Source organism: Cherax quadricarinatus, chromosome 77 (assembly GCF_038502225.1).
Source record: "Cherax quadricarinatus isolate ZL_2023a chromosome 77, ASM3850222v1, whole genome shotgun sequence".
Classification (NCBI taxonomy): Eukaryota; Metazoa; Arthropoda; class Malacostraca; order Decapoda; family Parastacidae; genus Cherax; species Cherax quadricarinatus.
In genome coordinates, this window is record NC_091368.1 from 7,889,568 (window position 1) to 7,903,298 (window position 13,731).

The window sequence follows — 13,731 nt, forward strand, 5'->3', positions numbered from 1 at the left end:
AGCATACTTGTGCATGTGGGCATTGCCCACCCATTATGGCTCAGATTGATGCTTGTTTGATAGCCTTTCCTAGGAGAATGCTGCAGCTTCTTTGAAGACTGAATATGTACTGGGCAATAAGAGTTACCTGTAGTACTTTATATATTGTTTAAGCTGTCTGTGCTGTATTTCTTTAATTAGGGGAGCCAGTGTGATTTTATTCAAACATGACGTTCACTGTCCACGAAGTGACATCACCAGAACCTCTGGTTCATTGGTTGTAGATATTGTCTGTTCAGAATGCTGCACTTCACTCGATGGTTGTCAAATTATCAGAGCACATACACTCATAGTCCCTTTGTCTGATTATTAAGAACGTCGTTCGACACTTGCATATTGGTTTTAAGCCACGGGACATTTATGAGATCTCGTATATTATATATAGCAGCAAAATTACCACTGCAGGCAACAATTTCTATGCAAATAAACTAGGCCCACTGTACAGAGTGTACTCTTAAGTACAGTTGCTGAATAGGGCATCTTGTGGTACTTCAGATGACAAATTTTCTGACCTTGCAGTGTTTTTATTGGAAGTGTAGCAACATGCATTAACAATCCATGATGAACAACTATTTTTGTTTTTTAAACATGTTGGCCATCTCTTGCCAAGGCAGAGTGACCCAAACAAGAAACTGTCACCACCATTCACACTATCACTGTCTTGTAACATTTACACTTCAAAACACTCCCTTGGAATTTTGTCATATTGACTTTTGGGTGAGACTTGTGGATACTGTAGTGTCCTTGTTAAAGTAGGATAATTCTTCTTACTTGCCCTTCTGTTCTGTGGAGATGAATTCCTTTTCGGGTCTTGCCTTGGGTGCCCTGTAATTGGTTTAGTAGCTTGCTCCATTTGCCAAACACCAAAATTTTACCCTTTTTGAAATTACACTTATTTTGTCTGTTTTTTTGTTATTGAAGCTTGATAAGCTCTGTGATTTTGTAGTTATTGAAATTTAATGAGCTTTCTATCTTTGTAGTATTGTACAGGAGGGCTCCGTGCAATAAGCAAAAAATCACTGGCGGGTGGAAAAGTATTTTTTCATCATTGAACATGTCTGAAACAACTGATAATGCATTTACGCTATCATGTATTTAAGTGTTCAGTACAGCTAGGCGTAAAAATTACAGAAAAAAAAATAAAATATATACACTGCATACAATACTTACCTTAAAATATGTTGCCAGTTACCCTTCCCTTATGTAACTGTTGTGCAAAAATGGCAAAAAAAGCGGTAGAAGCACTGAACATGATGAACAGTGGCTCAGTTGAAGGCCAACGAAAATGTTGAACACCGAAAAGATTGTGCCAACTACGTAGGGCTCTCCTGTATTATGTATGCTTACGTATACAGTGGTACCTTGGCTTACGAGTTTAATTCGTTCTGTGACCGAGCTTGTAACTCAATTTGCTCATACATCTAATCAGTTTTCCTCACTGAAATTAATTGAAATTCCATTAATCCATTCCAGCAGTGAAAAAAACACCCTAATTTTTTTGTTATGGGTTTTTAAATCAGAAAAATGTATTTATGAATAAGAAATGATTTTTGCCTTTTTTGCCAGGTCCCAGCAATGTTTTAGAAATGCTGGAGTATATATGAAACTCCTTGAAGCATGGTGTAAGATGAGTGTCACTCCACTGCTGACAGTGCAGCAGTGGAGTGACATTTGATGATCCTGCACTGCCTTGGCTTTATTTTTCACTGTTACACATAACCATGTCTATCTGTTTCTTTCCATCTGTTTCTCTCTGTCTGTCAGTCTAGCTCTATGTTTATCTCTGTCTCTGCTTATCTGTCTTTGTCTGCCTGTGTTTCTGTTTTCCTGTCTCTCTACTTGTCTCTCAGTATTACACAATGCCTATTTGTCATGTCTGATTCCTGAACAAGTGAAATTTTGTATTACATGCCGTCATGCTTATTATGCCTTATATCTACAAGCATAGTATAGCACTGTCTGAATTTTTTGGGTTATCCTAGGTAATTAACACTATATATAACTGTATTTATGTGTACCTGTGAGATAGAAACAGAGACAGAGATAGTGACAGAGATAGACAGTGACAGAGACAAAGATAGAGACAGAGATAGAGACAGAGAGACAGACATAGATAGACAGAGACAGAGATAGATACAAACAGACAGCGTATCTGAAACTTGCTCATAACTCGAATTTTGGCTTGCCACTCAAAGCAAAAAATCGACTGAGTGACGGCTCGTAACTCGGAAAACTTGCAAGTTGGGGCACTCATAAGTCAAGGTACCACTGTATACTGGAGGTCTCACAAATTACACACATCCATACTTTAAAAAACATGGCACTAGGAGACAAATTTAAGTCTACTGAGTCACAGTACCAAAATGTGAAACCCTCTGTTCTCTATAGTACTGTATTGTTTTCTATTGAACAAAGTCTTCCAAAGGACAAATGAACATTAGATAGTGTTCAGTGGTGACAAATTTGAGTTGCTTAGAAATGAGAAGAAATGAAGAACTGAAAACAGGCACAGAATACATTTACACAAGCAGATCATCTTGTAGAACATATGTAACCAGTTAGACATAGGACTACATAATAATGTAAGATATATCATTTAGAGAACATTATAAAGCAGATATAGCAAAGACCAGGAAAATGATGGGGAAGATACCGAGAGCCTTGAGAACAAGAACAGCAAAGTTATTGATAATATTCAGTTACTTAATGTTCTCACATCTAGAATATTGCTGTACTCACAGGAGAGAGATCACAGCTGTTAAATATACAGAGATCATTTACTCTTTGCTTATTAAAGCATAATAAGGCAGGAGAGAAATCAGAGCTGAAAAATGTACCATGAGGTTTTCTGCCCACATAGTAAAGCACTGAAACTACTGGAAATGACTGAAATTGCTTTAAATATTCTGATAATATAGAGGACCAGATCCTAACTCTACACATTACCATAACTTACAGAAGTGAGAGATACAGGGGTGTAAAATAAAAAAAGCAAGGAATAATAAGAAAACATTGTTTGTGACCCCAAGACTCTTCAGATTGCTACTAGCAGTTTGAAGTACCAGATCAACCAAGTTGTGATGGCTGTGTGGGCCAGTTGGCTGCTAGCAGCTCCAACTTTCTTGAACAGGCATCCAACAAGAAAGCTTTGCCATTCTCTCTGGCTGATAGAGCATAAAACCCTCAAAATCAATCACAGGTCATTATCACAAATCTTAAAACTACTTAAGTGAGTATGTTTAAATATTTCATAAAAAATAGCATCATAAACCGAGTAGTTCATTTTTATTCTTAAAAATGCCAAATTGTGTGGCATGTTAGTTATTTTTGAATGTGGAAAGTAGTAAACATGTAGCGAATAAGGCTTTAATACCACTGCTTGTATTTCCTGAGAGAAGTAAGGGTGTTCACTATTTGGAAATGTTTTATAATTTAACCCAATCACTGTAGGGCCATAATATACTGTAATAAAGATTGAATAATATATTCACTTTTTTCTAATATCCTTAAATACTCGTATATAATGACATGAAAATACTTGCAGTGATTTAAATCACACACAAAATAGAAATGTATCATCAGCATGCATCTTTCCATTGTAGCTTGTGTACTCTTCTTATTTGTCTAACAAACACTATGGTAATTCTCCTTCACTTAGACTGTATTGCTGCTTAGTGGTCTCTTAATTTTATTTTATTTTTTGTGTAATATCTTAAGTGGTTCTGAGGATCATATATTTAATGCCTTATTCCAAACTGGTAATTTTCCCATGAGGAGAGCCACAACAGACAAGATTCTTTGCTAAATGTAACTATTATTTTTCAGTTATCATACATCCATAGAAGTTACAGTAGTTAAATTTACATATTAAATTTGATTTAGAAGCAAATTATATTTTTTACCACATACTGGCCATCTTCCACCAAGGCAGGGTAACCTAAAAAATGAAACACTATAAAGTTTATCTTCTGGTATATTTAGTAATAGAAACAAATATAACACCAATAAAATTTGACATAAACATATGTTCATTAGAAAGTCACTTATTATACAAAGCATCTAGAACAAACTAATCCTAAAATTTACATACTACAGTAGTCTTCCATGTATCCGTGGGGGATACGTTCCAAGAAATACAGTACTGTGGATACCCGAAACAGTGGATAGTATCAGACCCTATACGTATGAGTCTTTTTTTGTTTATATACATACCTATGATAAAGTTTAATTGATAAATTATGCACAGTAAGTCGAGAGTTAGCACTTTTTCACTAATGGGAAGTGCTTCTTGGCTTTTCTTAGCTTTTGAAGAACTGCCAGCATCACTACTTTTGTGCTCAGGGGCCATTATTAAGTGAAATTGAGGGTTATTTTTGGGCCATGGTAAACTGTGGATAACTGAACCGCTGGAAACTAAATTCGTGGATATGAGGGTTCTACTGTACTGTACTTACAGTAACTCTAGTCCTAGTATATAAGCACAGCAAAAGTAATTTTTTTTTCTACCTCTACCACTGTGACCTTTCTGTGAATGCTGCTTGTATTTTTGTAAGTTTTTTCTGTGTGTCTTCAGTTTCTTTGCTTTAGCAAAGACTGTGAATGATCTATAAGGGTTTAGTAAGTTTTGTAAATAAGACAGTGAGGCAGTAGCAATGCCCAAATGTGACTAAGATAGTCACTTGTCTTGTTTTTATGTTTTTGTTAATGAGTTGGAGGAAGTGGTTAATACTACGCATTGCATTCAAAAATTGCTTGAAATATTTTAACATGTTGCAAGCACTTCATATATCTCTGACATACATAAATGTGCCCATCCCCTTAAAGCTTGGGAGTCAGTATGTGGAATAAGTTGTCAAAATTGTTCTTTCAGTTGGTTTTTCTGAAGACTAGAAAAATACAGTATTTGTTTTACTTCACAAATTGATACAGCAGTGGAGACAAACCAGCCTCTTAATTGACTCCCATAAGAATCTGTGGGTTTCTAACGCAGTTTGCAGCTAATTTCTTGATTAGGTTATGTTGTCCTCTATCCTTAAAAACTAACCAATTATAGCATACCACAATGGGAGAAAAAGTAAATATAATATAAATACAAAAATTTCTGCTGCATGAGTAGGCATCCACCATGTGCAGTAGATGGAACTGACAGATTTTCACTGCTTAAGGTAATCGTCATCAGTGTCCCATCTGGCTGTCTTTACAACAGTGAAATGTCTGTGATTAAGAGGATGGGCTGACAGAGAACATACTAAATACTTTGGGTAATGTTCTAGGTGTTCTTGCAAAAAAATCTTCTAACCCTTGAAGGCAAAAAGCCCAGACAAAATTTTACATGGAGATAACCCCTTTGTGAAGGGAGATTCTATGTGAAAGCAAGATATTAAGGATAGTCTAAATCTACTAAAGAAAACTTTCGTAAACTTGCATAAAAAATGCTGAAAGAATGACAGAACATAAAGATATCGTCTTGATGAATCCATAATAGTAATGAGACACAGAATGTCAGTAATGCCAGTGTGATGATTAATGTTATCATTGCAGAAAGGTTATGATAATCTTAAGTCACTGCAAGATTTTTTTTTTTTTTTTTTACTCCCTGCAGTCTCCCTCCAAAGGGCAGGGTGACCTGAAAAAGAAGAAACACTTAAGAAAATTTTTGTTTTTACGTTAAGTAATTTATATAAGAGAAGGGGTTACTACCATCTTGCTCCTGGCATTTTAGTTGCCTCTTACGACATGCATGGCTTATGGAGGAAGGATTCTTCTCCAGTTCCCCATGGAGAACTGCAAGATTTGTGACATAATGGTTTAGAAAGATTTTTTAATTGTCTAGTTTCCACATGAAAATATTGGTTATTTGTGAATTGCTTCACCTACTGTATTGTGAATTATTGTTCAGTAACTACAGAAGGTTGACAACCATGAAGCATTCAACTGGAAGACTTCCGCTGCTGACGATGGGGGCAGTGTGATAACTCATACTTGTCAAGTTGTAAGTTGGAAAATTGAGTTGAGGGACTTGGTTACAGAGGGATGAAACCAAAATGCCAATAATTATAAGTAGCTCACTTAATGGACATATACTGTATATCAAATACATATAATAGATATCAAGAAGCTACAGTAGGATTTTTACTTAAAAACTATTGCTACATATGCTTACAAATGGAAGATTGTGTGTTGTGGCGAGTATTAAAGTGCGACATCTTTGACAGATGATGAAGCAAAAACATATAATACAACAGAGTTGAGAATGACAGAGCCAGAGGCTGCAAGCTACTGCAGTAAAGCATTTCACCAGGTGTAGACATTGGAGTCTTAAAATGGGTAAGAAGCCTTGGAAAAATTACCCAAATGCAGTATAATGTGATCCTTCATTGTCTACATGTTGCCCTCACAGTGAACTCTTCAAGGCACACAGACCTACCTGAGCAGAGAGTACATGAATATTTATAAGGAGCATAGTGATATAAAAGGTCAGGTGAGGAATGTTGAAGTGATATTGAATAACTATGAAATCTAAATAGCAACCAAGGTAAAGACAAAACTAAAAGAAAAGTAACAATAAGGGATCAGGTGCTAACAGTGAGACAGCAGGAGAGAATATACTGGAAATAACTTAAGTATGCAATGCTTTTAATGGAAGATTTTATTGTTTACAAATGGCCAAGAGTCAGTTTCAGAATTAGAAGGGAGAATAAGTAAAGGGGAAAAAATAAAATCTTGAATAATGAGGTAATGAGATTCGTGGTGAAACTTTATACAGCAATGTATCAGGATCTAATAGAATGTTAAGAATGAAGAGAGATGCCATAATAATATGCAGATCAATCACTCGCATCTTTCACAAATCTTAATGATGAAGTGACAGATGACTGTATGATAGCAAACAATAATGTACAATATTTGAATAATAGACAGGTATGAAGCCATGAACTACTGGTTAGTGCCCCTAATTTCTAGAAAAAATATTAGAAAAGTAGTAATTTCCTTGCTGATTCAGAATTAGATCATTATGCATTATATATCTTGTACTCAGCCCAGTTTTACATATTTACCCAAAACCACACAAAACCTTGTACAGCCTAACATGAAAGTAACAAAATTTTGTCAAGTTCATGGCTTAACCAACTTAGATTGCAAGAAAGATCCCCATGTTTAGTCCTACTGTTCTCCTATTTTTTTTTCTTCCTGCCTACACCCCTCCCTCCCCCCACATCTTCCCATCTTTCCTTGCCCAAAATGCACTGCATGCTAGTGGCCTTTTTTGTCCCTAACAACAACAATATATTTTATTACGTGTAAACTACATTACCTGTATACTGCAGAGAATAAATAAATTCTTATTTTTTTATAATGTGCTCCATGTCTGACTGCTGTCACTTCTCCATTCTTTATTAACATCTCTCCACACACTGCTGCTTTTATCTTCTGAAGCATGAACAAAACTGTAGCTGGACTAACACATGAGGGGAGTGACTGCACTGCAATATAGCCTGCTGATGTGCTCCGTTTCATATATTGCTGGCACATTTATTTTTTTCTAAATAAAACTAATGTCTGGGCAAGATATTTTACTTAAGTGTTCCCTTATCTCTTCAGTTTTTTATTACAGAGATGTTTTCATTGGTAAGAATTTTGAACTTATGAGGCCTGACTGTAAAAAAGCACTCCATGTTTATTAATTTTTTCTTAGTAATGACAGGTAATCAAAATTATATATATTTTTTTCATCAATTAGGCTATTTCTTGAGTTCCTTATTTATCACGGGACTCAAGATATTAACCTTAAGTTAATTTATAAATATCAAAGGCTTTATGATGTTGAAAGGCTTTTGATCCAAGAATTTAAAGCTGCCTTTACCTTCCTCAGATCAAACCTATTTCCTAGGTGCTGTATAGCCCTAATAGGTTTACTGCTTCCCCATGCTTGATAATATTACTTCAGATAGAATTGGACCACTTGTTGTATATATATAAAACTCTATCACTGATTTTAATAAGTACATGTATTTCTATTAAAATCGGTTGTTCTCTTGCATATTTTTACTTATGAGACGTGCCTTCCACCTCAAGAAATAATAACAATTTACCAGACACCAACAGGTAGAAGAGGAACTTCATGATGTTTTAATATGTCTTAGACCATTGTAATTGTAGTTAACTGCATAAGAAATCCTACTTAATAGTCTATTGTCTAATTTTTAAGTAGTGTATAAGTATCAGGGCTAGTGTGCCTGAAATACATTGCATATTAGTGGCTTTCTTTTGTGCCTAATAATGTTTTATTACATGTAAACTACATTATTTTTGTACAGTGTAAAAAGAAATAATTTGAATTTCAATTGCCAGTGCTCAAATAACCCACACATAGGAGAGAGAAGCTTACGATGACCTTTTAGTTCGACTTGGACCACTTACAAAGTCCAAGTTAGTCTGAAACATTGCCATAAGCTTCTCTCTCCTACGTGCAGGTTACTTGTGTATTGTTCCAGTTACAGTATTGTGACTTTTGTTCTTGAATTTCAAGTCCCCAGTTGTGAACTGACAATGGATCAGGATGGATGGACCAAAACTTCGTAAGGTTTCTGTTACGTAAGGTTTGTCATAAGGTTCCTCTTCTAAGTGCAGGTTTATGCTGAGTAGTGCCAGCCACAATGTGACAATTTTCAGTGATGCTAAGTTTCCAAACATAATTTACATAATTTCTCAAGAGTGGAAGGCTCATTTAACATAAATATTTCTTAAATAAAAATCTTGTTCATTTACATTTTAAGTGTTTAATTGTAAAATACAGCTAAAACTTGAATGATAATTAAAATAATTTTTTTTGTGAAGACCCTATAAAGAACTTATATGTTATGTCAGTAAGGGGCTCTTGATCCAAGGTATTAGCTTATCTTCCGTGGTTTGAACCTTATTGCTTCCTATTCCATAGGTGATAATAATAATAATAATAATAATAATAATAATAATAAATTTGCATATTACTCCATGTTGTTGGTCTCTTGGTGTATATAATTTGTTTTACATTATACAATAACACACAGTATCACTGGTGTTGACCCTTAGTTGGGAGGGTAGGGGCAGTGTGTTGTTTGTTAGTGTGAAAGCTGAGGCATTGTATAATCTTGACTTGTATTGTTCTGTGTACAGTAGTGTACAAGAAAATTCTTAAAGTGGCTGTTTTATGGATAGTTTCCTATAGAATATGGCCCCTCAGTAATGCTGGGATTTAGGGAAATCTGTTAGCCACACTTAAGCCCTGGAGGTCGAATGTACACTGTCTACACTCAGGAGGGGTGAGGATGATGTAGTTCAGAGTTCTGTCTGAACTGTGATGTCTGCACATTTCTGGCAGTACAGTATTTAAACAAGTGATGGTGAATGTGTGTCCTCTTTTTATTAGATATATGTGTTACTAAAAGATTGTTTTACACTATTATTTTAAGGAAGGTACATAAAGCAGGACAGTGCCTATATTGGGATAATTCACTCTAGAGCAGAGTTTTTTGAAGTCATGACTTAAAAATACTTTACTTAGAGTTAATATTGACCCAGTAAAGGTTTGTTCTGCTATTTGTTTTATTTTCATTCATTTTTGCATTATGCCTTTCAAGCAGCTTAGGAAGGACTATTATGTTCCATTTTTGGTATTGTAAACTCTTCAGTACTTTTTATCTTTGGCTATGAACTTGACTGAATTTTATAATTTGGTTAAATCTTTTTTAATTATTTTTAGGTGAAACATTTTTCAAAGTACGGGCTACAAGAGGATAATGAAGAAGAAGCGATGGTCACCGTTTCTCCCAAGACTAATCAGAGTCAACCAACCCCTCCCCAAAGTACAGCTCAAAGTGGCGCTGCTGCGGCCACCACCCAGCTGCCTGCTCTAACCATGCGTATTTCAGGTCCTCCCGTGACGACACTGACATCCTCCCCACAGTTTGGTCTTGGGCAAATGACAATGTCAGGTCTTTCTTCCAAGCAGGTGAGCTGTCACTGGTGATTACTTTCTCTTGGTATCATTCATTTACTTTTTATTCTTGAGGTGAAATGTATATGAGTGATTATCTTTGTTTTATTGAGAGTAAAGTAGATGTGATTAGTAATAAAGGTAGAATTTCCAACAAAATGTTTGTAACATATTGACAAAGCTCTCCAGGAGCTTTGTCAATATGTTACAAACATTACAAGATGTGATGCATTTCAATTTATTCTTTGTTTTCAAATGAAATGAATACCAAAATATAGAGGTGCATAGACAGTTATATACATAATTTCTTCTAAACACATATGTTGTTTCCAGAAAGGCATTTCTTTTCCCATGGTTCTCACATAATGTATTCTTATGCACAATTTTTTTTTTAAACATTCTTATTGGCTGTTTTTCACTTAGGCTGGCAATTTAAAAAATTAAATTATCAATCACTGTGGCTGTCTTCCCAGGACACAGGACGTGCTGTCCAATGTTGACCCACTGAACTGCAACCTTACCATCCCACCCCTGCTTTCAGAACTCAAAATCCTGACTAGTTCCCCATTTCTCTTCCTTCTGAAGTCTCATGATACATATAGTTATTATCTCTTCCATTCACCAACAGGATGATAAAACTTGTATATTACTTGGCTTTATTCTATTCAGCTTGTTATTGATGAAATTTCCCAGGATGGACAATTTTTGAGGTTTTATTTCTAATTTGTAGCCTTGTGGTTGATAAAAAAAGAAAGGTATATGAATCATTGGCAGATGGAAGGTGGTGTGGGATACATCAGAAACAGGGTGGGAAGGAAGGTGTTAAATGTTTTGATAGGTTGGGGGGGAAGGTAAACATAGAGTAGACATATTTTTTTTTTTTTCAGCAAACCGGCCGTATCCCACCGAGGCAGGGTGGCCCAAAAAGAAAAACGAAAGTTTCTCTTTTTAAATTTAGTAATTTATACGGGAGAAGGGGTTACTAGCCCCTTGCTCCTGGCATTTTAGTCGCCTCTTACAACACGCATGGCTTACGGAGGAAGAATTCTGTTCCACTTCCCCATGGAGATAAGAGGAAATAAACAAAAACAAGAACTAGAAAGAAAATAGCAGAAAACCCAGAGGGGTGTGTGTATATTATATGCTTGTACATGTATGTGTAGTGTGACCTAAGTGTAAGTAGAAGTAGCAAGACGTACCTGAAATCTTGCAAAGAGTAGACATATGTAAGCATGAATATCAGTTGTAAACAATTCTGACAATATAATAAATTAGACACGTGCAACATCTGGGTATGTCTTTGAATTTGTATTGAAAGAGTCACTGTTTGGCAAAACGTCTACAATAAAGATACTCAGATGTTGCACACGTCTAATTTTCGTCAGCATCTGGTTATCTTTACTATGTAGACGTTTCACCAACCAGTGGCTCTGTCACTACAGTACAGAAGACTGGAGAGGTAGAAACTGAGGTAATCAATTCCTGGGCCTAGAAACAGGTGTTCAGGACTGCAGCACTTGATGATGGGTGAGGGTGTTATGAGGGGTTCTTTGAATTGTAGCATCATGCATTTAATGGCAAGACATATACTGTGTGATAGTTAATGTTGACCTTGTGTATCCTACAAATTGGGATACACAAGGTCAACATGGTTAATAATACTTCTTTGGTGTACTACTTTACACCCATTACACTCTTACATTCCTAATACCTAACCCTTTTAGGTGTTTTCTTGATTGTAAGGTATTGAGAACCCTAGTTTGATGCTAACTGTAAATCTTTTATTAATTGCTGGTTTCAAGTGTTAGTGTTTGCCTACAATGTGTTCATAAGACCAGACTTCCCTGGTGATTACCAAACATCCAGGTTGAGTTATTCTGTAGTGAAATGTTTTTACTTTTCTATTATAGGTGTCTCAGCCAAGGTACCTAGACAGCCCTCATCAAGATATACAGGTGCCAGAGGATGAAGTCATGGACTCTACCATTGCAAAGGAGCCTGGTATGTCTCATTTTTCCTTCAGATCTTCACCTGTCTACTGATTATTCATATTCATTAACACATTGGTTCTTAAGAATATAAAAATAGGGAAGCACTGTAGTAGACCTACTGGCTCATACTAGGGTACTCCTATTCACATCCAACCATTGCAACTTGTATACAATAAACCCTCTCATAATGCATGGGATGCATTTGTGAAAAATCATCACCTTATGGAAATTAACAGTATATGAAGTGAAGAACTCACATGAAAAATAGGGTTATGTTCCATAAAACTTCAATTTTCCCAAATAATTTTTTCACTGTGTACACTGTGTATTACAATACATACAGACTAATACAGTTTATGTAATACTGTATTGTAGTTGTTGTTGCTTGTTGACATGGACGCATATGGAAAAGGTCGATGAGTCCCTACTGGGTCGAGATGGATGATTTTGATTCTTGTGTTGATGTTGATTCAAAGTTGTCAGTTGATGATTTAACTGAAGCACTCAGTGAAGTTCTGTAATGCATCTCTGGTCTGTTTTACCCTGCAATACTTCATAGCACAGACACTATGGCTTCATTGCTTACTCCAGACCCTGCTTCAGAGCGAGCCTTCTAGACATGTCAGGGTCCTTTTCAGCAGAAATGACCAGAAACTTTACTAATAATATGGAATTGTTTTATTTAATTTCATCAAAAGATTAATGCTTATTGATTCCCATGGTTGATATCCAGAGATGGATATTAACATGCTCACAAACAAACCATGGAATGGTTGGGGTTTGAACCTTGCTGGCCGATTGGGTTATGCACTTCCATAACCCATGTTCTGTGGTTTATCTAAATTTGTTTTGTAAAGACAGTGTGAGTAATTCATGTAACACTCCATAAACTGTAAGCATTGTTGGTGGCAGTGGGGAAGGGGCGGAACTGTAACTTTCTAAACACTTGATTCTTAGCCAGAGGGGAAAATTTCATGCTGCTTAAGCCCAGTCCTGGACTTGGCTGTGAGGGCATTGATTGCCCCCGAAACACTCTTCAGGTATACTTGAGGTATAATACACAGATTTTGCACTTAGTACCTCCACACTTGAGTGTGCTATCAAGGCTTTGTCATGTACTATGCAATTTTGGTTGCTCTTCTCAGTTTCATTTACACACAGTTGCACTATGTAGTGTTGTTTTATTAGAGGGTTAACTGTATTTGTCTGTAGTTTCATAATACAGGTTGAGTATTCCATATCCAAAATTCTGAAATTCAGAAATATGTACTCCGAAATTCAAAACTTTTTTCGAGTGCTGACGTGACACTACAAATGGAAAATTTCAATCTGCTTTGGGGTAGTTCTTAGGTATTGTGCAGATCTCTGCATACCCAGTCAGTTGCAACATGCGACCTCATGCCCTGGATGGGGTTTTGAGCCTCTGTTGGCACCATTTTGTTATAAACCGTTGTCACTGCCAGACCCATGTGTATAACTCACCGTGGTTACTATGTGTTTTGTGCTTATTCTCTGCTCTATGGTACAGAGATATTGTTGAAGATTTCCAACAGTCCTACAGATATCACTATGGGTAACAGTGATAAGAAAAATTATACATAGTAGCCTTTTATTAAAAAAAAACAGCATCGTAGGTAGTGACTGAAAACCTTTTGTTATTAATAATATTGTATAAAACTGCATGTTTAGACTTGGGTCCCATCCTCAAGATATCTCATTATATTT

General features: G+C 35.9%; 1 protein-coding gene across 10 annotated transcripts in view; it reads left to right on the top strand.

The window, feature by feature from the left end:
- Positions 1 to 13,731, top strand: part of Nup98-96 (nuclear pore complex protein Nup98-96) — a 118,469-nt gene that overhangs the window by 49,566 nt on the left and 55,172 nt on the right. For all 10 annotated transcript variants that reach the window (XM_070101478.1, XM_070101487.1, XM_070101480.1 and 7 more), the window contains 2 exons: positions 9,782 to 10,030; positions 11,926 to 12,016. In XM_070101478.1, coding sequence (XP_069957579.1) covers positions 9,782 to 10,030; positions 11,926 to 12,016 — 340 coding nt within the window. The remainder of the gene's footprint in view (positions 1 to 9,781; positions 10,031 to 11,925; positions 12,017 to 13,731) is intronic.